At 45.2% G+C, this 26,761-nt stretch overlaps 3 protein-coding genes across 3 annotated transcripts; all 3 read right to left on the bottom strand.

The window, feature by feature from the left end:
- Positions 1 to 1,895: 1,895 nt before the first annotated feature.
- Positions 1,896 to 8,908, bottom strand: LOC144607744 (interferon alpha-10-like). The gene is made up of 4 exons (XM_078424783.1): positions 8,777 to 8,908; positions 8,507 to 8,596; positions 2,097 to 2,336; positions 1,896 to 1,988 (listed from the first exon to the last, which is right to left on the bottom strand). Exons 1-4 carry the CDS (start codon positions 8,906 to 8,908, stop codon positions 1,896 to 1,898), a joined length of 555 nt encoding a protein of 184 aa, XP_078280909.1.
- A 4,546-nt stretch (positions 8,909 to 13,454) lies between these two features.
- LOC144607683 (interferon a3-like) lies at positions 13,455 to 18,510 on the bottom strand. Its single transcript, XM_078424692.1, has 4 exons — positions 18,252 to 18,510; positions 17,293 to 17,382; positions 14,475 to 14,714; positions 13,455 to 14,371 (listed from the first exon to the last, which is right to left on the bottom strand). The coding sequence occupies exons 1-4, from the start codon at positions 18,270 to 18,272 to the stop codon at positions 14,273 to 14,275; spliced, it is 450 nt and encodes a 149-aa protein (XP_078280818.1). The 5' UTR covers positions 18,273 to 18,510; the 3' UTR covers positions 13,455 to 14,272.
- A 2,902-nt stretch (positions 18,511 to 21,412) lies between these two features.
- Positions 21,413 to 25,645, bottom strand: LOC144607702 (interferon a3-like). The gene is made up of 4 exons (XM_078424727.1): positions 25,447 to 25,645; positions 24,502 to 24,591; positions 22,095 to 22,334; positions 21,413 to 21,991 (listed from the first exon to the last, which is right to left on the bottom strand). The coding sequence occupies exons 1-4, from the start codon at positions 25,465 to 25,467 to the stop codon at positions 21,893 to 21,895; spliced, it is 450 nt and encodes a 149-aa protein (XP_078280853.1). The 5' UTR covers positions 25,468 to 25,645; the 3' UTR covers positions 21,413 to 21,892.
- Positions 25,646 to 26,761: the final 1,116 nt, after the last annotated feature.

Here is a 26,761-nt window from a genome sequence, read left to right as displayed (position 1 = left end):
AATGATTGAGGATTGCGAGAAGAGGGCCGGAAGAGTGGGAGCGCAGGGTCCCAGACAAGTAGAGACAGGGAGGGCCGGAGGAATGTGTGAAAGGTAGGGCCGGAGGAGTGAGCAGAGGCAGGACTGGAGGTAGAGGGGTGAGAGGGACGGAGTAGGGGTGGGGAGTGCTTGAGTAGTGGATGCTGCGAGGCATGCAAGGGGTGGGTAAAGGAGGTGGTAGAAGAGTGGAGGAGGAGACAGGACCCGGGAAGTGAGGAGAGAAGGCCGGGGGTTGGTGAGAAAGAGGGCCGGAGCTTTTGGGATGGGTGAGAGGGAGTCGCAGGATTTTGGGAGTATGGGCTAGAAGGAGAGAGAGAGAGAGAGAGAGAGAGAGAGAGAGAGAGAGAGACGTGCGGACAGGTAATGCCGAAAGTGTGAGGGGAAAGTCCCTATAGAAATGGAAAGAAAAGGCCGGGGGGGGGGGGGGGGGGTCACGGAGGGAATTGTGGGGGAAAGAGGTTCGGAGGAAACAGGGAGAGTGTAATGGAGATACGTAGAGTGGGGAGTGGAATGGAGAAGAGGAGGGAGAGTGGGACAGAAGACGGAATAAAGGGGGGATGTAGATTGGCGGAAGAGAGGACTGGAACAGTAGCTATTTGGAGGAACGAACGTCTGGGAGGCGAGAGGGAAGAGGATTGGGGAGAGAGACGCCCAGTGGAGTGGGGAGAAGGAGAGAGCCAGAGGAGTGGGGAGAGAGAGAAGGCCCTAGCAAGGAGAGGGAGGGTGGAGGGGTAGGGAAAGAGCAGGCGAGAGGTACGTGGAAGAGAGAACAGTGGAGGATTCAGGAGAGCAAATGCCAGGGGAGTGGGTTGAGAGCACGGGAGGAGTAGGGAGAAGGAGGGCCGGAGGAGTGGGAGAGTTCGGGGGGGGCGGGGCTGGAGAAAATGGGCTGGGGACTTTGAAAGCGCGGGGCCGTTTAAAGCGCGGGGCCCGTAGCAAATGTTAATCCGGCCCTGACCACGGGGAGAGGAGTATAACACATTTGCGTTCGTAAACATACTTTTAAACAACTGACATACACAAACATTAATAATAACATCAGTTCAGAACAGATGTGAGTTTGTGAACTATTTATTGATCGTAAATTTGAATCCTTCAGTGTAAAATATTCCAGTGCAAAAAATCACATCTCAATGAATATCTATAAATAACTATGTTACAAAAATAATTTATATCGTTGCATTTGTACAAAATATCAATTTCGTGGGCTGAATAATCAGCACATTTCAGATAAACCACAGAAATAAATGAATAAATAGATAAAAGTTAAATAAACCAAAATAAATACATCAATAGACCGATATAATCCACAGTTTTGAAACAGGAATATGCTTTTACAAATTACGGCCAGCCGCTGAATGTTTTTCATCAGTTTCCTGTCGTGTGGCGTCCACAGCTCGCCCCCAAACACGGCAACATTCATCACAACCGAGCCCTGAGCTCAGTTTGGACAGTTGGAGCTGCAACGCCAGTGGGTGGGATAATAGGCCCAACACGGTGACACGGAATGGAAATATGTTCCTCGTTGCTGCTCCGTCGCACAAACGCTGGGATGTTAACAATACTGTAAAACCAACACCGAGTGAAACATTTCATCGGAAACAAACAGAACGAAATCCCATCAGAATAAACAGTAAATAGGGAATAACATCCACACGTAATTCCCACTTTCTCAACTCCCGGTTGAAAACATTTACAAATAAAATATTGTTCATTTAATTCTTCTTTCCCCGTAGATAGATACAAAGTGCTGGAGTCTCTCAGCGGGTCAGGCAGCATGTCTGGAGAAAAGGAACAGGTGTGGTTTCAGGTCGAGATCCTTCTTGTGCTGCCGGCGCACGGGCAAATGTTCAGTTTCAGCTCCTCATGTTCGCCGTTACGAGAAGGATCTGCTGTAAATGGGCTCTTGTCTCGGCGCGGATAATTTCCCAGGCACAGTCGCCAAATTTCTAGAAAAAGGAAGGAATCAGGAAAATACATTGAGCAATGGACAGATTGAATTTGGGTGAAATGCAATATCTGCAAATAAACACGGATTATAAGCACATCCAACTCACATGATGTTTGCGAAAGCTTCGCAGTTTCCGAAAGTATTTGTGAACAGCAATGTTCCTCCTTTGCTGAGATTCCGGCGCTGGTTTCCTCGCGCATTCCTCCAGCTCTCTGATCTGCCGATACAGGAGAAGCCGGAACCTTTGCACCCCTTCTCGGGGCCACGGGACCGAGCCCGAATCCTCGCTGTAGATCTCGCTGGTTTGCCTCAGTGTTTGAAGGACAATCTGGAGCTTCTCCAGACCCTGCGGAGAGGAGAAAAGGATGTAATGTACACGAAATAAAGGAAGAAACACTGTCACATTACTGGAAAGTATTCGAGATGTTCACAACGATGAAAATGATGAATTTCTTTAAAAACACTATACAAAGCACACATTTATCGAGCTTCATTAGAATTCAATTAAGAAAACTAGTAAGGTAAAGAAAGGAAAAATATGGTTCTTAATGCACCCGCCTGCTTTGGATATTGGAAATTAATTCACTGGATGGAATGAGTGGAAATATAACTCCCAACTTCCATAAAGGTGGAAGGATGATCCAGAAAGGAACGTGCAACTTATCTGCTCTTCAATGTTAAGGATCCTGCTCTAACAATTCCAGGATTATATCACTTAACTGGCACTGTGTCATGTTCATGACATTGAATTGAGGAGGTGAGACCGCGCCAAACCGTTAACGGGAGAAAGATATGATATTCCCAGGCGATTGGAGAGCATTAAACGTTTGAAATGGACAGTAAGATTCAGTCCATCGGGTTAGAAAGACTAAATGTGTGAGATAATAGACAATAGACAATAAACAATAAGTGCAGGAGAAGGCCATTCGGCCTTTCGAGCCAACACCGACATTCACTGTGATCATGGCTGATCATCCACAATCAGTACCCCGTTCCAGCCTTCTCCCCATATTCCTTGACTCCGCTATCTTTAAGAGCTGTATTTAAGTCTCTCTTGAAAGCATCCAGAGAATTGGCCTCCACTGCCTTCTGAAGCAGAGAATTCCACAGGTTCACATCTCTCTGAGTGAAAAGTTTTTCCTCATAGAAACATAGAAAATAGGAGCAGGATTATGCCATTCGGCCCTTCGAGCCCGCACCGCCATTCAATATGATCATGGCTGATCATCCAGCTCAGTAGCCTGTACCTGCCTTCTCTCCATACCCCCTGATCCCTTTAGCAAAAAGGGCTACATCTAACTCCGTCTTAAATATCGCCAATGAACTGGCCTCAACTACCTTCTGTGGCAGAGAATTCCACAGGCTCACCACTCTCTGTGTGAAGAAATTTTTCTCACCTCGGTCCTAAAAGACTTCCCCCTTATCCTTAAGCTGTGACCCCTGGTTCTGGACTCCCCCAACATCGGGAACAATCTTCCCGCATCTAGCCTCTCCAACCCCTTAAGAATTTTATATGTTTCTATAAGATTCCCCCCCTCAGTCTTCTAAATTCCAGCGAGTACAAGCCCAGTCTATCCAGTCTTACCTAATATGAAAGTCCCGCCATCCCAGGGATCAATCTGGTGAACCTTCTCTGTACTCCCTCTAAGGCAAGAACGTCTTTCCTCAGGTTAGGAGACCAAAACTGCACACAATACACCAGGTGCGGTCTCACCAAGGCCCTGTACAACTGCAGCAGAACCTCCCTGCTCCTAAACTCAAATCATCTTGCCATGAATTCCAACATACCATTCGCTTTCTTCACTGCCTGCTGCACCTGCATGCTTGCTTTCAATGACTGGTGCACCATGACACCCAGGTCACGTTGCATCTCCCCTTCTCCCAATCGGTCACTATTCAGGTAATACTCTGCTTTCCTGTTCTTGCCGCCAAAGTGGATAACCTCACATTTATCTACATTATATTGCATCTGCCATGCATTTGCCCACACGCCTAATCTATCCAAGTCACTCTGCAGCCTCCTAGCATCCTCCTCGCAGCTAACACTGCCACCCAGCTTCGTGTCATCCGCAAACTTAGAGATGTTGCATTCAATTCCCTCGTCCAAATCATTAATATACACTGTAAATAACTGGGGTCCCAGCACTGAGCCTTGCGGTACCCCACTAGTCACTGCCTGCCATTCCGAAAAGGACCCGTTTATTCCTACTCTTTGCTTCCTGTCCGCCAACCAATTTTCTATCCACCTCAACACTGAACCCTCAATACCGTGTGCTTTAAGTTTGTACACCAATCTCCTATGTGGGACCTTGTCGAAGGCCTTCTGAAAGTCCAGATGTAACACATCGACTGGTTCTCCCTTATCCACTCTACTAGTTACATCCTCGAAAAATTCCATAAGATTCGTCAGACATGATTTGCCTTTGGTAAATCCATGCTGACTTTGTCCGATGATTTCACCACTTTCCAAATGTGATGTTATCACATCTTTAATAACTGACTCTAGCATTTTCCCCACTACCGATGTTAGGCTAACTGGTCTATAATTCCCCGTTTTCTCTCTCCCTCCCTTTTTAAAAAGTGGGGTTACATTAGCTACCCTCCAGTCCTCAGGAACTATTCCAGAATCTAAAGAGTTTTGAAAAATTATCACTAATGCATCCACTATTTCTGAGGCTACTTCCTTAAGCACTCTGGGATGCAGCCTATCTGGCCCTGGGGATTTATCTGCCTTTAATCCATTTAATTTACCTAACACCACTTCTGACTAACCTGGATTTCCCTCAGTTCCTCCATCTCATTTGACCCCCGGTCCCCCGCTATTTCCGGCAGACTGTTTATGTCTTCCTTAGTGAAGACAGAACCAAAGTATTTGTTCAATTGGCCTGCCATCTGCTTGTTCCCCATGATCAATTCACCTGTTTCTGACTGCAAGGGACCTACATTTGTCTTAACTAATCTTTTTGTCTTGACATATCTATAAAAGCTTTTGCAGTCAGTTTTTACGTTCCTTGCCAGTTTTCCCTCATAATCTATTTTCCCTTTCCCAATTAAGCCCTTTGTCCTCTTCTGCTGGACTCTGAATTTCTCCCAGTCCTCTGGTATGCTACTTTTTCTGGCTAATCTGTATGCTTCATCTTTTGTTTTAATACTATCCTTGATTTCCCTTGTTAGCCACGGATGCACTACCTTTCCTGGTTTGTTCTTTTGCCAAACTGGGATGAACACTTGTTGTAGTTCATCCATGCGACCTTTAAATGCCTTCCATTGCATGTCCACCGTCAACCCTTTCAGCATCAATCGCCAGTCTATCTTGGACAATTCACGCCTCATACCCTCAAAGTTACCTTTCTTAAGTTCAGAACACTTGTTTCTGTATTGACTTCGTCACTCTCCTTCCTAATGAAGAACTCTACCATATTATGATCACTCTTGCCCAAGGGGCCTCGCACAACAAGACTGCTAACTAACCCTTCCTCATTACTCAATACCCAGTCTAGAATGGCCTGTTCTCTCTTTGGTTCCTCGACATATTGGTTTAGAAAACCATCTCTCAAACATTCCAAGAAATCCTCTTCCTCAGCACCCCTGCCAGTTTGGTTCACCCAATCTATATGTAGATTGAAGTCACCCATTATAACTGCTGCACCTTTAGTGCACGCATTTCTAATTTCCTGCTTGATGGCATCCCCAACCTCACTATTGCTGTTAGGTGGCCTGTACACAACTCCCACTAGCGTTTTCAGCCCCTTAGTGTTTCATAGCTCTACCCATATCGATTCCACTTCCTCCAAGCTAATGTCCTTCCTTTCCACTGCTTTAATCTCCTCTCCAACCAGTAACGCTACCCCACCTCCTTTTCCTTTCTGTCTATCCCGCCTGAATATAGAATATCCCTGGATGTTGAGCTCCCAGCCTTGGTCACCCTGGAGCCATGTCTCCGTAATCCCAACTATATCATAATCATTAATAACTATCTCCACATTTAATTCATCCACCTTATTATGTATACTCCTTGCATTGAGACACAAAGCCTTCAGGCTTGTTTTTACAACTATCTTACCCCTTATAAAATTATGTTGAAAAGTGGCCCTTTTTGATTTTTGCCCTGGATTTGTCTGCCTGCCACTTTTACTTTTCACCTTGCTACCTGTTGCTTCTACCCTCATTTTACACCCCTCTGTCTCTCTGCTCCTGCTCCCATCCCCCTGACACACTAGTTTAAATCCTCCCCGACAGCACTAGCAAACACCCCCCCCCCCCCCCCCAGGACATTGGTTCCATTCCAGCTCCGTTCTAAATGGCCTACTCCTTATTATTAAACTGTGGCCCCTGGTTCTGAACTCCCCCAACACCGGGAACATGTTTCCTGCCTCTAGCGTGTCCAATACCTTAATAATTTTATATGTTTCAATAAGATCCCTTCTAAATTCCAGTGTATACATGCACAGTCGCTCCATTCTTTTAACGTACCACAGTCCCGCCATCACAGGGAATTAACCCCGTGAACCTACGCTGCACTCCCTCAATAGCAAGAATGTCCTTCCTCAAATTTGAAGACCAAAACTGCCCACGATACTCCAGATGTGGTCTCACTAGGGCCCTTTACAACTGCAGAAGGACCTCTTTGCTCCTAGAATCAAGTCCTCTTGGTATGAAGGCCAACATGCTTTCTTCACTGCCTTCCTGTTCTTGCCACCAACGTGGATAACCTTATATTTATCCACATTAAACTGCACCTGCCTTGCATCTGCCCACTCACACAACCTGTTCGAGTCATCCTGCATCCTCATAGCATCCTTCTCATAGTTCATAATGCCACCCAACTTTGTGTCATCTGCAAATTTGCTAATGTTACTTTTAATCCCTTTTATCTAAGTTATTAATGTATATTGTAAATCGCTGCGGTCCGAGCGCCGAGCCTTGCGGTACCCTTCCAGTCACTGCATGAATTCTGAAAGGGACCCGTTAATCCCAACTCTTTGTTTCCTGTCTGCCAACCAATATTCTATCGATGTCAGTACCCTACCCCCAATACCATGTACTCTAATTTTGCCCACTTATCTCCTATGTGGGACCTTATCAAAGGCTTTCTGAAAGTCCAGCTACACTATATCCACTGGCTCTCCCTTTTCCATTTTCCTAGTTACATCCTCAAAAAATTCCATAATATTATTCAAGCATGATTTCTCCTTCGTAAATCCATGCTGACTCGGACCGATCCTGTAACTGCTGTCCAAATGTTCCGCTACTTCATCTTTTATAATTGACTCCAGTTTCTTCCCCAACACCGATGTCAGGCTAACCTGTCTATAATTCCCTGTTTTCTCTCTCCCATCATGCTAGTGTGAGTAAGATAGAAAGGCGCAAAAGATATCGCAAGAAAAGTATATCCCAAAGCCCATTTACTCATCTTATGAGCTCAGAGTCATCCCCGCTCGCTATCCACAATAGAACTATTTCTCAGCATCTGCATCAGCCATGAGCATAGTCAGTGATTCAATAGACAATAGACAATAGGTGCAGGAGTAGGCCATTCGGCCCTTCGAGCCAGCACCACCATTCAATGTGATCATGGCTGAACATTCTCAATCAGTACCCCGTTCCTGCCTTCTCCCCATACCCCCTGACTCCGCTATCCTTAAGAGCTCTATCCAGCTCTCTCTTGAATGCATTCAGAGAATTGGCCTCCACTGCCTTCTGAGGCAGAGAATTCCACAGTATCACAACTCTCTGACTGAAAAGGTTTTTCCTCGTCTCAGTTCTAAGTTCTACCCCTTATTCTGAAACTGTGGCCGCTTGTTCTGGACTCCCTCAACATTGGGGACATGTTTCCTGCCTCTAACGTGTCCAACCCCTTAATAATCTTATACGTTTCGATAAGATCTCCTCTCATCCTTCTAAATTCCAGTGTATACAAGCTTAGCCGCTCCAGTCTTTCAACATATGGCAGTCCCGCCATTCCGGGAATGAACCTAATAAACCTACGCTGCACGCCCTCAATAGCAAGAATACCCTTCCTCAAATTTGGAGACCGAAACTGCACACAGTACTCCAGGTGCGGTCTCACTAGGGCCCTGTACAACTGCAGAAGGACCTCTTTGCTCCTCTACTCAACTCCTCTTGTTATGAAGGCCAACATTCCATTGGCTTTCTTCACTGCCTGCTGTACCTGCATGCTTCCTTTCAGTGACTGGTGCACTAGGACACCCAGATCTCGTTGTACGTCCCCTTTTCCTAACTCGACACCATTCAGATAATACTTTGCCTTCCTGTTCTTACCACCAAAGTCGATAACCTCACACTTATCCGCATTAAACTGCATCTGCCATGCATCCGCCCACTCACACAACCTGTCCAAGTCACCCAGCAACCTCATAGCATCCTTCTCATAGTTCACACTACCACCCAGCTTTGTATCATCTGCAAATTTGCTAATGGTACTTTTATGAGTCGATAAATGTTCTAGATAAGGCGAATGGTGGACTAGAATGAAGTAAAAATCCAATCACTCACCGTCAACCCATTTGCAAGGTTCACCAGTTTCAAGGGCTGTGTTTTCAAAGTGACCTTCTCTCTGACACAATGCCATGGAAAGGGGCCGCCCTGGAGGAAGAGGGTAAATTATGTTCTAGAGAATCCAGTAAATGACAGATAAGCGACGCGCGGATATCAGACAAGGAACCCGTCAAAGCTTCAAACTATTGCACCGCTTCTATCAGGGAAATAAATAATCAAAGCTCGCCGAGAGTGTCGAATCGGTCTCAAGCAGCGGGTACTACTCACCATTTCATTCAGTTTGCCCAAAGTGTCCGTGTTGAGATCCTGTAGTAACTGCAGCCTCTCACAGCCCAGGCTCAGGGTCCCGGACAACAACACCCACACAATCCAAACTCTCCAAACACTGCCCAAAGCCATCTTCCAATGCAGCGTGTAAAGAAATGCAGCGGCTTGTGATCCGGGAGCGGCCGCCTGTGCTGCCGAGACCGGTGCCTGTGGATTCTGTCAGCAGTACCTGCCATGCTGCCCGATTTAAAGCGCGGCATTACATTCGGAAACTGAAAATGGGCGGGAGGTGTTTTGTAAATAATGTGGCAATGTGATTGTTTCCGCTCTGAGGCGGTGAATCCAAAAGCGGGATGTTCCCGACCAGCGAAAGTGAAAATTACCGATCAGAGTTCAATGCCACGCTCGCTCCGGCTCAGGACTGTGTGGGTCAGTCCACCTGGGACAAAGGCGGATCAGAGCGAGGGGCTGCTCTGTGTCCACGGATTGTGGCCCACGTTTATAATCAGGGTTCTGGTGACAGCGACTGAAACTGTGCTGCCGCCATTTGTACGGACGTGCGGCTCCATGCAGAGAAACACTTTGAATTCTACTCCATCAGTGAATTATATAACTGCAGCATGACCTCCCAAATAAATCCTAAATTCTCTGACGTTTGGCTAATGTGCCACATGCCTTGTTAATCACCCTGTCTACCGGTAACGCCACATTCAAGGAACTATGTCGCTGCATTCTTGGATCCCTCTGCTCGACAACAGTCCACAGAGCGCTCTTTTCACTGTGTAGGTCATGCCCATGTTAGAATTCACGAAAGGCAACACCTCACATTTCTCTGTATTAAATCCCATCAATTATTCCTCGGCCCACATGCCCAACCGATCAAGATCCTGCTGCAATTTTTCACAACCACCTTCACTATCTACAATACCATCTACTTTTGTATCATCTGCAGACTTGACAACCACGCCATGTATGTTCTCGTCCAAATCATAGATACAGATGCCAAAATGTTATGGGCCCAGCACTGAGCTCTGAGGCACACCACTAGTCATGGGCCTCCAGTCTGAGAAGCAACTTTTCACCATTAGCCCCTGCTTCCTTCCATGAAGCCAATTTTCCATCCATTCAGCTATCTCTCTTTGGTTCCCATGCAATCTAACCTTCCAGAGGAACTTACCACATGGAACCTTGTTGAATTATTTACTGGAATCCATAAATCCGTCTACAGCTCTGCCCTCATGAACATTTTTGGTCACATCTTCAAAAAAACTCAATCAGATTCGTGAGACATGAGCTCCCTCGTACAGATCCATGCTCTATATCCCTAATCAGCACGTGCGTCAAAAATGCATGCTTTTCTTATCCCTTACAATACTCTCCAGTAACTTTCCGACCACAGATGTCAGGCCTGTAGTTGCCAGGCTTTTCTCTGCAGCCCTGCTTGAATAGAGGCATGCCATTTGCGCCCTCATGTCTTCAGGCACCTCATCTGTATTTAATGTAGACGTAAAGCTCAGCAAGGGCACCTGCAATTTCCTATCTACTTTCTCACAGTTTTCTCGGATATATCTGATCAGGCTCGGATTTGTCTACCTTCAGACACATCAGATCCTTCAGCACCACCACAACCATAATACTGACTGCTCTCAAGCCACTTCCATTGATTGCCCCAAGTTCCCCTGTCCTCCTCATGTCTTTCTTCATGGTAAAAACAGAGGAGCAATATTAATTGAAGACCCTGCCCATCTCATGTGGCTCCCCAAAGAGTTGACTGCTTTGATTCCTGAGGGGTTCCATTCTCCCCCTGGTTAGTCTTTTTCTCTTTGTGTACTTATAAAATCTCTTGGGATTAATCTTAATTCCCTGATTTCCTTATTTTTTCTTATTCCTGAAACTTCTCCAAGGATACACTCGATCCCAGCTGCTTATACCTGCCCCATTCCTCCTTACTCTTGACCAGTGCCTCAATTTTCCGCATTATCCAAGCTTCCTTACACTCACCTGTCTTCCCCTTCACTAATGTGCATGTTTAGTTTAGTTTGGAGGTACAGCGCTGAAACATGCCTTTCTGTGCACCGAGTTCACACCAACCAACAATCCTCCTACACACCAGTGATGAATTACAATTTTTATCAAAGCCAAATTAACCTGTAAACCTGCACATCTTTGGAGTGTGGGAGGAAACCGGAGCACCCAAAGAAAACCCATGCAGATCATGGGGAGAACAAGCCAACTCTTTGTAGACATTACCCATAGTTAGGATCAAATCCGGAGGAAATTTATTAAACATATTGCTGCAGGAAATGTTCCTGAAGACATTTGACAAATTTTGCCCCATTCAAACCTGTTACACTATGACATTCCCAGTCAATATTGGGAAAGTTAAAATCCCTTACTACAACAACCTTATTAGACCTGCAGCTGCCTGCCACCTCCTGACATATTTGATCGTCTAATTCCCATTAACTATGTGTGAGCCTACAGTACACTCCGACCAAGGGGATCATCCCTTTCTTCTTCCTCTGCTTCACCCACATCGCCTCACTGACAAACTGCCTATAATGCCACCTCTGATCACTGCCGTGACATCCTCTTCACCAATAATGCAACACCCCCTCCACTTTTAACCTCATCTGTAGCATGGAAAATTGAGTAGACAGTCCTGCCCCACTCTTAACCAGGTTTCCATAATAGCTACAATGTCCCAGTTGTATGTACCTATCCATGCCCAAAGCTCATCTACCTTACCTGTCAGGCCTCTTGCATGAGAAATAAGTCAAATTTTAACCTCAAATCCTTCCTCACTCCCTGCCTTTCTCCTGCCTAATCTGTCCACTAAACTTTCTCTCATCACCCTCCATACCAACTTGTAACCACGCATCTTCCTCTGTCCTGTAGGAGATCCCACCCTCCTGCCAATCTGGTTTACACCCAGCCGTGTAGCACTAGCAAATCTGCCTGCCAGGATATTGGTACCTCTGCAGTAAAGGTCACTAGTGCAGATCACCGCTGCCCTAGAAGAGATCACAATGGTGTAGAAATCTGAATTCCTGCCTCTAGCACCAACTCCTCAGCCATACATTTACCTCCCCTATCTTTCTGTTCCTATGCTCACGAGGTACTGGAAGCAATCTATAGATCACAACCCCGGAACTCCTGCCTTTTAGCCTTTTACCCAACTCCCCGTACTCCCAATGCTGAACCCCTTTCCTTTTCCTACCTCTATCATTTGTGCCAACATGCACAATGACTTCCGGTTGCTCCCAGCTCCAAAAACCCCCTTGAGGATGCCATGCAGTTACTACAAAATGCACTTGACCCTGGCACCAGGAAGGGAGCACACCTTCATGGTGTCTCAACTGCTGCTGCAGAACCCACCACTAACTATAGAGTCGACTACCCTGTCTGAAGTCGCCCTTCTCTGCTGTCACTCGATGCAGGGCTGATTTCACAGTCTTGACTGATACTGCCTCTGATGTACACTCCACAGCACCCCCCCCACCACCACCCCCAACTACTCCAAAGAGGGTGTGCCTGTTAAGAAGTGGGATGGCCACTGGGGTCACATGCACTCAAGGTCTAATTCCCTTCTTTGTAGTCACCCACATTCTCTCTTCCTGGACCGTCGATGTGACAATCTTGCTGAGATGCCCCAATCACCAGGTGCAGTAACCGAAAGCTGATCCATTTTCTCATCTAACGGAGACAAATCAGGAGTCTTTGACCAGTCCCTAGGACAACATGGGATGTAGAACAGTAAAACAGAGAACAGATTATTTGACCCACAATTTCCATGCCGTTAAATTAAATACCTCTGCCCATCGCTCCATTCCCTGAATATCCATGTCCCTATTTAAAGGCCACCTTTAAATGCCACCGCCTTACCTACCGCCACCAGCACCCCATTCCAGGCACCCATCTTGCCCCAAGAAGTAAAAAACTTGCCCCACACATCTCCATTCCATTTTGCCCCATTCTCCTTAAAGCTATGTCTTTCAGTCTTTGACATTTCTTTCCTGGGAAAAAGGTTCTGTCTATCCTTTCCAAACAAAGATTGTCCAACCTTTCCTGATAACTGCTAAACTTTAGTCCATGCAGCAGTCTGATAACCCCATTCCGCAGACTCTCCAAAGCTTCCCCATTGTAACGTGGTGATCAGAACTGTATGCAATACTCCAAATGTGGTATCACATAAGTCCTAAAAAAATGGCATCATGACCCCCGGGGAGTCCTAAAAAAATGGCATCATATCCAACGAGAGCAAAGAGACTAAACCTCTTCTTTACCACTTTGTCGGCATCCTTTATGCAAATTTGCCCCTTATGTGAAGACCCTTTGCATACCTTGGGTATGTAAACAAAGAATATTACTGTGACTTGTCACATGTGAGAATAAAGTATCATTCATTCATTCATTCATTCATTCACTCACTTCAAAATATATTGACATACTTTGTCTATGCTTTGTGAAATTACAGAGGGAAAAATATATTTGAGGATCTTGTCTGGAAATGCGCAAATTCCCATTCATAAGCTAGATTGGCAAAAATAAATACAATGCTAAAAATATGCAATAATGGAAACACAAAACACATTCACTTTAATAAAAAAATATTTTATTTTTGAAAAAATATTCACTGCTTATCTCTAAAATACAATAAATTAACAGATTTTCACCTACATATATATATGCTTAAAAATATCAGTGCAGATATAAATAAACTGAAATTAATTTATTCACTAAATGAATGGAATGAATTCACTGAATTTGTCAGTCTTTGAAAGAGGGGATCATTCACCAGATTCACAGTTCACCACAGGATAATGGCACAAAAATAAATATCAATAAATTAAATCAACACTTAAACACACAGAAATATCCAAATGTTCTTTGTTCTCCATGACTCTCAATCAAGTCAAAATAACAGAATAATACATTGAAAAATGCTGGACATGCACCACAGTTCAGACAAAAGCCGAGGGGAGAGAATGTAGCTAATGTTTGTGAAGGAATACTAACAATTAATTCGTTTTTTTAAATGTTAACATTTCTGGTTCTTGAGCATTCATGATGCTAGTTTATCTGATTTGGGATAACTCCGTTTTCCACTCCACACATACTGAATTGTTTGAACGTTTTCCATTTCATTTATCACGTTTCCAGCACAAGAAGTCTAAAGGGAGACAATTCGAAACATCACCTAACCATATTCTACAGATCTGCTGAGTTACTCCAGCACATTTGTCCTTCCAGCAATTAATAATAATAATAATAATAATGCATTACGTTTATATAGCGCTTTTCAAACACTCAAAGACGCTTTACAGGGATTTCTAGAACATAGAGAATTGAATAAATAGATAAATAAGTAAACGAATTGATAGATTTTGCTTCTGGAATGTAATATTATTATGATAAGACATTTTTTTTCTGTAACAAAAAGGTATATTAAAGTCATCAATTTTAGTCTCTTTTGATTCAGTCTCTGAAATATTCTCAGTTATCCCTGCTGATTGTTGCCATGATGAGAAGGAGCTGTTGTAAATGTGCCCTGGTCTCAGCGCGGGTTATTTCCCAGGCACAGTCACTGAATCCCTGAAAAAGGGAAAATATCAACAAAATTTATTAGATAATGAACAGAAATAATATGTCTGCAAAATCAGTTAGTATTCACATCGCTTCATGTCAATTAGCTCACCTTCTGTTTCAGAAACTTTCTCAGTTTCCTGAAGTATTTAAGAACTGTGGCATTCTTCCTTGCCCTGGAGCGTGTCCTTGGTTTCCTGATACAGACTTCCAGCTCTCTCAGCTGCCGATCCAAAAGAAGCCTGAAGTGTTCCACTGTGGCCTGGACCCACGTTACTGAGCTCAGGTTCATGCTGTAGATCCTGCGGAGGTGATGCAGTGTTTGATGGACAATCTGGATCCTGTCCTGGGCCTGTGCAAAACATAAATGGTTACATTAGACAGATCCTGGAGCAAATCAGGTTAGAATAGGATGTCACAATCAGGCATAATTTTCAAACAATTAATTCTCAACTGAAGATTTGCTAACCACACAGAACTGAGAGAAGGTCAGATCCAGTTGAATTGTAATCTGCAGTTAGAAGTTTAAAAAGTGTATGATCAATTAACAAGCAGTATGGCCTCAGGTGCAGGACACAGTGTCACCGTCTTTGCTGGAATCCGAACAGTTTGCAAGAATACAATCTATGCTGTAGGTCCTCAGTTAAAGTGAGAAATAGGAGAAGATCCGACTAATCTCATCAAACCTGTAAATGTCGCGTGGAGATTTTATAAAGTTGTGCAATGTCTATAAAGATGTGTATGAGGAAACTGTTGCCTGAATTGATTGTGTGAAACAATTGAACGGTAACTTCTAATGGCAAGAGCAAATGCAATTGCAAACGATTTGGGAGTGTTGCTACAGGATTCCCAAAAAGTTAATTTGCAAGATGAATCAGTAGTAAATAAGGCAAATACATGCAAGCCTTTATTTTGAGAGGACTAGAATGTAAATGAAGGGATGCAATGCTGAGGATTTATAAGGCACGTATCAGACAGCATTTGGAGTAATGTGAGCAGTTTTGGGCCCCATGTCTGCAGAAGGATGTACTGGCATTTGGAGAGGGTCCAGAGGAGGTCTACAAGAATGATTCCAGGTATGATTGGGTTAACATGTGATGGGTGTTTGACAGCACTGGGCCTGTACTCGCTGTAGTTTAGAAAGATGAGGGGGGACCTCATTGTAATTTACTAAATAGTGAAAGGCCTGGATAGAGTGGATATGGAGAGGATGTTTCCACTAGTGGAAGAGTCACCAGAGGCACCTGCCTAAGAATTAAGGAGTGTACAATTAGAAATGAGATGAGGAGGATTTTCTGAAGACAGGTGGTGAATCTGTAGAATTAATTGCCACAGGAGACTGTGGAGGCCAAGACAATGCACAACTTTAACGCATTGTTTAACAGAATCTAAATTTGTTCAGAAGCCAGGGGTTATGGGGAGAATTCAAGAGAATGAGGGTGAGTGGTATAGATAGATAAGCCATGACTGAATGGCAGACTAGATATGATGGGCCGAATGGCCTAACTCTGGTCCTATAACAAATGAACATGTAAAATTGTATGGTATATCTGCAGGTCCAGGAATGCACACTAAGGTGTATAGGTTTGGTGATGGGGGACTTAGAATGATTAAAGGAGGGGGCAAGAGTCTTGTAATTTGACAAAAGTTTCATCATATCAGGACCTTCAGCTAGCAGATGTGTAACAAACACCCCATAATAATAAAAGCAAGAATTCAACACATTCCACACTTCAAAACTTGAGCCAAAACTTGGCAAGTAAAAAAACCCCAGAGGATGTTGGAGTTACAAATAAAGGTCTTTGAGCCCTCTCGGTCTCTATGTCACATTGTATAAAGCAAAAGACACAAAGTTCTGAGGTAAGTCAGCCTGATCTGCTTAATTACTCCAGCACTTTTTTGTCTTTTTTTAAACCAGAATCTGCAGTCCCTGGGGTGTACTTTCACTCCTTACATTGTCTATCAAGGCAGACCAACATCATAGCCTTCAATGTGCAGGCAATCCAAGTACTGCACACGGCAGTGCACTCCAGCTTTAGACTGGACAATTGTTTCCTTTCCAAGCAATCTAAACTCTGACATTTTTCTTCAAACTCATGGCCTCGTGTTACAGATATCTCTGCTATAGGGGAAATGTAAAATGCTGTCTACCCTATCCAAGACACATAATGTTGTACACCTCTCCTCGGTCAACCTGTGCTTTCTCCTCCTTGAACCCAGTGGACATGCTGAGATGTGGAAGTATTTAACCAGACCAGTGGTGAACCTCAGCATCCCTCACTGCTCTCTGTCATCAGCATGTTAGAGAGGTGTCAATGGTGATATCGCCTATGGTGGACACAGGTTGAGAGATGGTTTGAGAGGAGGAGAGTATTCCCAGGAGATCAAATCAAGTGGTAAACTAAATTGGTGTGTGAGATAACTGGAAAAGGTAAACCAGGAAGAGAGGGATTATGAGTGCACAGCAGAAATTTAAGATCTTGTGTGAACACTGGAATTTAGAAGGATGAGGGGGGATCTTATTGAAACATATAAGATAATTAGGGGATTGGACACATTAGAGGCAGATAACATGTTCCCAATGTTGGGGGAGTCCAGAACAAGGGGCCACAGTTTGAGAATAAGGGGTAGGCCATTTAGAACGGAGATGAGGAAGAACTTTTTCAGTCAGAGGGTGGTGAAGGTGTGGAATTCTCTGCCTCAGAAGGCAGTGGAGGCCAGTTCGTTGGATGCTTTCAAGAGAGAGCTGGATAGAGCTCTTAAGGATAGCGGAGTGAGGGGGTATGGGGAGAAGGCAGGAACGGGGTACTGATTGATAGTGATCAGCCATGATCGCATTGAATGGCGGTGCTGGCTCGAAGGGCTGAATGGCCTACTCCTGCACCTATTGTCTATTGTCTATTGTCTATTAAAATGCCGAGTTTACTCACCTCAGCCGCCATGGACAGTTTCACCAGGTCCAAGGGCTTGGTTTTCAGCGACCGCCGCTCAGTCCAACACTGTCGGGGTAGGTGGCCACCCTGAAACACAAGATGTCAACGTTACTCACAGCCCCAAATCTTCCCTTGCTATCCATTCGAATCGGATAATTCTGTTGCAAAGGCAATCAAGCCAAACTCAAGTACAACGGGGAGAGCGAAGGGGGAGATACCGAGAGCAGGATATAAACAACCTCAAGCAGAGAAATACGGGAGAACAGGCTCCAGGTAAACACTAACTATATAACAACAAATCTCAGTCTCTGGAAGCCGGTACAACTCACCATTTCATTCAGTTTGCCCAGAGTATCCGTGTTGAGAACTTGCAGTAACTGCAGCCTCTCACAGCCCAGGCTCAGGGTCCCGGACAACAACACCCACACAATGCAAACTCTGCAGACACTGCCCAAAGCCATCTTCAACCCACACTGAGTAAAGCACCGATCTGAGACCAGAATCAGCTGCGATAACGGTCCCTGATCGATGACGGTGGATTCTGTGAGCTGTATCTGCCATGCTGCCCGCTTTAATATGATACAATCCGAAAATAGGTGATGTTTGAAAAGTGAAATGATTCCACTGGAAATTTGGATGGTGTCGGGAGAGAGCGGTCTCCGTTCTGAAGTAAGGAATGTGAAAGTGGGAGAGTCCCGCAGCAGCGACGGGGAAATCCGCGATGGGAGAGAACAAGCGGCGCTGCGGCTCAGAGCTTCGCAGGTTCACATCAGGGGGTCGCAGGTGTTGTGGGGGAGGCTCAGTCTGGGCAGGGGACGGGGTGGGGAGGGGGACGTGACTGTGTCTGTGCATTGCTGGGCGCTGCATTTTATCCGGGTTATAGTAACACTGCGCCTTTCAGCGCTCACCCTCGGAGCCACGGACAGAGATTGTGTTAAAGCCGCCCCTCCACTCACCCAACTGCGGTGAAGCCACATCTCACGGGGACAGTGCGGAGAGCCGGCTCACGGCCGCTTGGTTGGTGGCGACTAGCCCACACTCTGCTCTCCGAGGGAAAGTGCTTCTGGCCTCTCTGTTCTTTACACCAGACATTTCTGCTTTTCTCCGAAATTAAACGGCTTCCAGCCGAGTGTGAAGTCGGTCCTGATCCCTTTCCTCTCTTCTCGCCGCCGCGGGAAGTCTCCGGATCGTGCTGCCGGGGAGAAGCGGCCGCGCTGCGACTTCAGCCAAAGCGAAAGTGTCGCGGGGAAGAGACGGCCTCGTCACTTCCGAGTGTGGGCGTGTGTGTGAACCGCTCGGGTCCCGCTGAGAGGCTGAAGGGAAACGGGATCAACTGGTATTGGGTTATTGTTGCCACGTGCACTAAAATATTGTGAAAACATTTGTTTTACCGTCACTCAGTCAAATCTAACTTTGCAGGATAACAACACGTTTAGTGTAGTTCAGAGATACAGCTTGGAAACATGCCGGTCGGCCACCGAATCCACACTGACCATGCATCACTCGTTCACGGTAGTTCTTTGTTATCGTGCTTTCTCATCCATTCCCTGCACACCAGGGAATTTTGAAATTCAAAATGATACCTGCAGCTTGTGATTTAGGTCGATAGTTGTAAGCTGTCTCCGTGTTCTGTTGCGTTTGTCTGTGTTCGCCAGGCGCAGTTTGCTCCGTATTAGAGATTTGAACAAGTTCCACAATTATTACCACATCCACACTGGGCCAAAAAGAATTCACATTAATAGACTTTGAATATTATGAATGTGCCTTTGACAAGACGACGTCTAGAAAACAATGAAGTAGAAATCCAATTATTTAGAAGCTGTGAGAATGAACCTCTTTCTCACCTGGTAGGACAGTGGACGTCTCTGGTAAAAGTGAGAGAGGAAGTGGAGAGTCAGGTGTTGCATCGCCTGCTGTTGCAGGGGGAAGTACGTGGGGAGAAGGCGGTTTGGGAGGGGAGTGGTGAAACAAGGGGGTGCGGAGATGGGGGTCTCTGTGTAAAGAGGAAAAGGGCGGGGACGGGAGGTGCGATTGGTGGTGGGATCACGTTGAATGTGGCGGAATTGTAGGAAAATGATGTGTTGGATGCAGAGGCTGGTGGGGTGAACGCCAAGGACCAGGGGAAGTCTATTCTTGTTCCGTCTGGGAGATGGAAGTGAGATCCAGCCATGGACTGCAGGCAGGGCCGGATTAAGCGAGTAGCACATGTCATAAAGGGGCCTTAAATGCGGAACAAGGTGACGTCGCCGTCCGCGCCCCACGGGACCTCACCCAGCCAGCGGCCACGTGCTCCCGCTCCACCAATGACGGCAGCCCAGGCCAGGAATTCAATCTTCCACAAGGTACTAACTAACCAGCAACATGGCTTCAGACAGGGTCGATCATGTGCAACCCAACTGGCGGGAATCATCGATGATCTAGCCAGGTCACTCAATAACAAGGGTCAGACTGACCAGATTATATTCGACTTCAGTAAAGCTTTTGATGAGGTTCCCCACAAGCGGATCCTGTACAAGATCAACCATGTAGAAATGGACGGTAACCTCTTAAAATGGATTGAGATCTTTTGACACGGAGACACCAGCGAGTTCTCTTGGAGGAGAGACGTCTATTGAAACTCTTGTGACATCAGGTGTGCCACAGGGGACTGTCATGGGTCCATTGCTCTTCCTACTGTATATCAATGACATTCCAAATGCATTTTCGTCCAGAGTTCGACTCTTTGCAGATGTTGCCATAATTTATAGGGAGATTAAAACACAAAAAGACAGGTTGGCCTTACAGAAGGATCTGGATGCTCTCCATGAGTGGGGGAAAGCCAGGCAGATGTCATTTAATACAACCAAATGTCATACCATGCATGTCTCACACAAGACGTTTATTGGAATACACCATGGGTAGCCATTCATTGCTTGCTGTCGACCATCACCCATATCTAGGAGTCAAATTAAGCAAAGATTTAGAACTGAGTTGAGGAAAAACTTTTTCAGTCAGAGTTGTGAATCTGTGGAATTCTCTGCTTCAGAAGGCAGTGGAGGTCAATTCTCTGAAAGCATTCAAGAGAGAGCTAGATAGAGCTCTTCAGGATAGCGGAGTCAGGGGGTATGGGGAGAAGGCAGGCATGGGGTACTGACATAATGATCAGCCATGATCACATTGAATGGAGAGAATGGCTGGCTTGAAGGGCCGAATGGCCTCCAACTGCACCTATGTCTATTGTCTATTGATTTAAGTTGGGCAACACATATTAGTCAAGTGTCTTTAAAAGGGGGATTGCGCAACCAGATCTCCTCAACTTGGTCAGAAAGGCCCACTTCAAAATTTAATCGCTACTCTACTCACTCCGACCTGCCCCAGATAACCGCTTATGATGTGTTTGCGCAGTAATAAACCAGAACCAGGAGGCGGGTTGCAACCTTTGTTCAGCGAACATACACGGCTCCGCTCCCCGCACACAATCGGCCCTGTTGTAACGTGGTGATCAGAACTGTATGCAATACTCCAAATGTGGTATCACATAAGTCCTAAAAAAATGGCATCATGACCCCCGGAGTGTCCTAAAAAAATGAATCATATCCAACGAGAGCAAAGAGACTAAACCTCTTCTTTACCACTTTGTCGGCACCCTTTATGCAAATTTGCCCCTTATGTGGAGACCCTTTGCATACCGTGGGCATGCAAACAAAGAATATTACTGTGACTTGTCACATGTGAGAATAAAGTATCATTCATTCATTCATTCATTCATTAGCTAGATTGGCAAAAATAAACACAAAGCTAAAAATATGCAATAATGAAAACACAAAACACATCCACTTTAATGGAAAAATATTTTATTTTTGAAAAAATATTCACTGCTTATCTCTAAAATACAATAAATTAACAAATATTTTGACCTCCATATATATATGCTTAAAAATATCAGTGCAAATATAAATAAACTGAAATTAATTTATTCACTAAATGAATTGAATGAATTCACTGAATTTGTCAGTCTTTGAAAGAGGGGATCATTCACCTGATTCACAGTTCACCACAGGATAATGGCACAAAAATAAATATCAATAAATTAAATCAACACTTAAACACACAGAAATATCCAAATGTTCTTTGTTCTCCATGACTCTCAATCAAGTCAAAATAACAGAATAATACATTGTAAAATGCTGGACATGCACCACAGTTCAGACAAAAGCTGAGGGGCGAGAATGTAGCTAATGTTTGTGAAGGAATACTAACAATTAATTCGTTTTTTTAAATGTTAACATTTCTGGTTCTTGAGCATTCATGATGGTAGTTTATCTGATTTGGGATAACTCAGTTTTCCACTCCACACGTACTGAATTGTTTGAACGTTTTCTATTTCATTTATCATGTTTCCAGCACAAGAAGTCTAAAGAAGGGAGACAATTCGAAACATCACCTAACCATATTCTACAGATCTGCTGAGTTACTCCAGCACTTTTTGTCCTTCCAACAATTGATAGATTTTGCTTCGAATGTAATATTAATATGGTAAGACATTTTTTCTCTGTAACAAAAAGGTATATTAAAGTCATCAATTTTAGTCTCTTTTGATTCAGTCTCTGAAATATTCTCAGTTATCCCTGCTGATTGTTGCCTTGATGAGGAGGAGCTGTTGTAAATGTGCCCTGGTCTCAGCGCGGGTTATTTCCCAGGCACAGTCACTGAATCCCTGAAAAAGGGAAAATATCAACAAAATTTATTAGATAATGAACAGAAATAATATGTCTGCAAAATCTGTTAGTATTCACATCGCTTCATGTCAATTAGCTCACCTTCTGTTTCAGAAACTTTCTCAGTTTCCTGAAGTATTTAAGAACTGTGGCATTCTTCCTTGCCCTGGACCATGTCCTTGGTTTCCTGACACAGACTTCCAGCTCTCTCAGCTGCCGATCCAAGAGAAGCCTGAAGTGTTCCACTGTGGCCTGGACCCACGTTACTGAGCTCAGGTTCATGCTGTAGATCCTGCGGAGGTGATGCAGTGTTTGATGGACAATCTGGATCCTGTCCTGGGCCTGTGCAAAACATAAATGGTGACATTAGACAGATCCTGGAGCAAATCAGGTTAGAATAGGATGTCACAATCAGGCATAATTTTCAAACAATTAATTCTCAACTGAAGATTTGCTAACCACACAGAACTGAGAGAAAGTCAGATCCAGTTGAATTGTAATCTGCAGTTAGAAGTTTAAAAAATGTATGATCAATTAACAAGCAGTAAGGCCTCAGGTGCAGGACACAGTGTCACCGTCTTTGCTGGAATTCGAACAGTTTGCACGAATACAATCTATGCTGTAGGTCCTCAGTTACAGTGAGAAATAGAAGATCCGACTAATCTCATCAAACCAGTAAATGTGACGTGGAGATTTTATAAAGTTGTGCAATGTCTGTAAAGATGTGTATGAGGAAACTGTTGCCTGAATTGATTGTGTGAAACAATTGAACGGAAACTTCTAATGGCAAGAGCAAATGAAATTGCAAACGATTTGGGAATGTTGCTACAGGATTCACAAAATGTTAATTTGCAAGATGAATCAGTAGTAAATAAGGCAATACATGCAAGCCTTTATTTTGAGAGGACTAGAATGTAAATGAAGGGATGCAATGCTGAGGATTTATAAGGCACTGGTCAGACCGCATTTGGAGTGATGTGAGCAGTTTTGGGCCCCATGTCTGCGGAAGGATGTACTGGCATTGGAGAGGGTCCAGAGGAGGTCTACAAGAATGATCCCAGGTATGATAGGGTTAACATGTGATGGGTGTTTGACAGCACTGGGCCTGTACTCGCTGTACTTTAGAATGATGAGGGGGGACCTCATTGTAATTTACTAAATAGTGAAAGGCTGGATAGAGTGGATGTGGAGAGGATGTTTCCACTAGTGGAAGAGTCTAGGACCAGAGGCACCAGCCTAAGAATTAAGAAGTGTACAATTAGAAAGGAGATGAGGAGGAATTTCTGAAGACAGGTGGTGAATCTGTGGAATTAATTGCCACAGGAGACTGTGGAGGCCAAGACAATGCACAACTTTAACGCATTGTTTAACAGAATCTAAATTTGTTCAGATGCCAGGGTTTATGGGGAGAGGCCAAGAGAATGAGGGTGAATGGTATAGATAGATAAGCCATGACTGAATGGCAGAGTAGATATGATGGGCCGAATGGCCTAACTCTGGTCCTATAACAAATGAACATGTAAAATTGTATGGTATATCTGCAGGCCCAGGAATGCACACTAAGGTGTATAGGTTTGGCGATGGGGGACTTAGAATGATTAAAGGAGGGGGCAAGAGTCTTGTAATTTGACAAAAGTTTCATCATATCAGGACCTTCAGCTAGCAGATGTGTAACAAACACCCCATAATAATAAAAGCAAGAATTCAACACATTCCACACTTCAAAACTTGAGCCAAAACTTGGCAAGTAAAAAAAAACCATAGGATGTTGGAGTTACAAATATAGGTCTTTCATCCCTCTCGGTCTCTATGTCACGTTGTATAAAGCAAAAGACACAAAGTTCTGAGGTAAGTCAGCCTGATCTGCTTAATTACTCCAGCACTTTTTTGTCTTCTTTTAAACCAGAATCTGCAGTCCCTGGGGTGTACTTTCATTCCTTCCATTGTCTATCAAGGCAGACCAACATCATAGCCCTCAATGTGCAGGCAATCCAAGTACTGCACAAGGCAGTGCACTCCAGCTATAGACTGGACAATTGTTTCCTTTCCAAGCAATCGAAACTCTGACATTTTTCTTCAAACTCATGGCCTCGTGTTACAGATATCTCTGCTATAGGGGAAATGTAAAATGCTGTCTACCCTATCCAAGACACATAATGTTGTACACCTCTCCTCGGTCCACCTGTGCTTTCTCCTCCTTGAACCCAGTGGACATGCTGAGATGTGGAAGTATTTAACCAGACCAGTGGTGAACCTCAGAATCCCTCACTACTCTCTGTCATCAGCATGTTAGAGAGGTGTCAATGGTGATATCGCCTATGGTGGACACAGGTTGAGAGATGGTTTGAGAGGCGGAGAGTATTTCCAGGAGATCAAATCAAGTGGTAAACTAAATTGGTGTGTGAGATAACTGGAAAAGGTAAACCAGGAAGAGAGGGATTAAGAGTGCACAGCAGAAATTTAAGATCTTGTGTGAACTACGTTTAAGTAAAATGCCGAGTTTACTCACCTCAGCCCCCATGGACAGTTTCACCAGGTCCAAGGGCTTGGTTTTCAGCGACCGCCGCTCAGTCCAACACTGTCGGGGGAGGTGGCCACCCTGAAACACAAGATGTCAACGTTACTCACAGCCCCAAATCTTCCCTTGCTATCCATTCGAATCGGATAATCCTGTTGCAAAGGCAATCAAGCCAAACTCAAGTACAACGGGGAGAGCGAAGGGGGAGATACCGAGAGCAGGATATAAACAACCTCAAGCAGAGAAATACGGGAGAACAGGCTCCAGGTAAACACTAACTATATAACAACAAATCTCCGTCTCTGGAAGCCAGTACAACTCACCATTTCATTCAGTTTGCCCAGAGTATCCGTGTTGAGAACTTGCAGTAACTGCAGCCTCTCACAGCCCAGGCTCAGGGTCCCGGACAACAACACCCACACTATGCAAACTCTGCAGACACTGCCCAAAGCCATCTTCAACCCACATTGAGTAAAGCACCGATCTGAGACCAGAATCAGCTGCGATAACGGTCCCTGATTCTGTGAGCTGTCTCTGCCATGCTGCCCGCTTTAATATGATACAATCCGAAAATAGGTGATGTTTGAAAAGTGAAATGATTCCACTGGAAATTTGGAAGGTGTCGGGAGAGAGCGGTCTCCGTTCTGAAGTAAGGAATGTGAAAGTGGGAGAGTCCCGCAGCAGCGACGGGGAAATCCGCGATGGGAGAGAACAAGCGGCGCTGCGGCTTAGAGCTTCGCAGGTTCACATCAGGGGGTCGCAGATGTTGTGGGGGAGGTTCAGTCTGGGCAGGGGACGGGGTGGGGAGGGGGACGTGACTGTGTCTGTGCATTATTGGGGGTTGCATTTTATCCGGGTTATAGTAACACTGCGCCTTTCAGCGCTCACCCTCGGAGCAACGGACAGAGATTGTGTTAAAGCCGCCCCTCCACTCACCCAACTGCGTTGAAGCCACATCTGACGGGGACAGTGCGGAGAGCCGGCTCACGGCCGCTTGGTTGGTGGCGACTCTCTCAGCGCCGATACACCTGACCCACACTCTGCTCTCCGAGAGAGAGTGCTTCTGGCCTCTCTGTTCTTTACACCAGACATATCTGCTTTTCTCCGAAATTAAACGGCTTCCAGCCGAGTGTGAAGTCGGTCCCGATCCCTTTCCTCTCTTCTCGCCGCCGCGGGAAGTCTCCGGATCGTTCTGCCGGGGGGGAAGCGGCCGCGCCGCGACTTCAGCCAAAGCGAAAGTGTCCCGGGGGAAGAGACGGTCTCGTCACATCCGAGAGTGGGCGTGTGTGTGAACCGCTCGGGTCCCGCTGAGAGGCTGAAGGGAAACGGGACCAACTGGTATTGGGTTATTGTTGCCACGTGCACTAAAATATTGTGAAAACATTTGTTTTACCGTCACTCAGTCAAATCTAACTTTGCAGGAGAACAACACGTTTAGTTTAATTCAGAGATACAGCTTGGAAACATGCCGGTCGGCCACCGAATCCACACTGATCAACCATCACTTGTTCACGGTATTTCTTTGTTATCGTGCTTTCTCATCCATTCACTGCACACAGGGAATTTTGAAATTCAAAATGATACCTGCAGCTTGTGATTTAGGCCGATAATTGTCAGCTGCCTACGTGTTCTGTTGCGTTTGCCTGTGTTCGCCAGGCGCAGTTTGCTCCGTATTAGATATTTGAACAAGTTCCACAATTATTACCACACCCACACTGAGCCAAAAAGAATTCACATGAATATACTTTGAATATTATGAATGTGCCTTTGACAAGACGACGTCTAGAAAACAATGAAATAGAAATCCAATTATTTAGAAGCTGTGAGATTGAACCTCTTTCTCACCTGGTAGGACAGTGGACGTCTCTGGTACAAGTGAGAGAGGAAGTGGAGAGTCAGGTGTTGCATCGCCTGCAGTTGCAGGGGGAAGTACGTGGGGAGAAGGCGGTTTGGGAGGGGGGTGGTGAAACAGGGGGTTGCGGAGATGGGGGTCTCTGTGTAAAGAGGAAAAGGGCGGAGAGTGCGATTGGTGGTGGGATCACGTTGAATGCGGCGGAATTGTAGGAGAATGATGTGTTGGATGCAGAGGCTGGTGGGGTGAACGCCAAGAACCAGAGGAAGTCTATTCTTGTTCCGTCTGGGAGATGGAAGTGAGATCCAGCCATGGACTGCAGGCAGGGCCGGATTAAGCGAGTACCACATGTCATAAAGGGGCCTTAAATACAGGACAAGGTGACGTCACCGTCAGCGC

This window comes from Rhinoraja longicauda, chromosome 29, assembly GCF_053455715.1.
Source record: "Rhinoraja longicauda isolate Sanriku21f chromosome 29, sRhiLon1.1, whole genome shotgun sequence".
Taxonomy (NCBI): domain Eukaryota; kingdom Metazoa; phylum Chordata; class Chondrichthyes; order Rajiformes; family Arhynchobatidae; genus Rhinoraja; species Rhinoraja longicauda.
The sequence above is the reverse complement of the archived record's forward strand: the minus strand, read 5'-3'. Positions and strand labels throughout refer to the sequence as shown.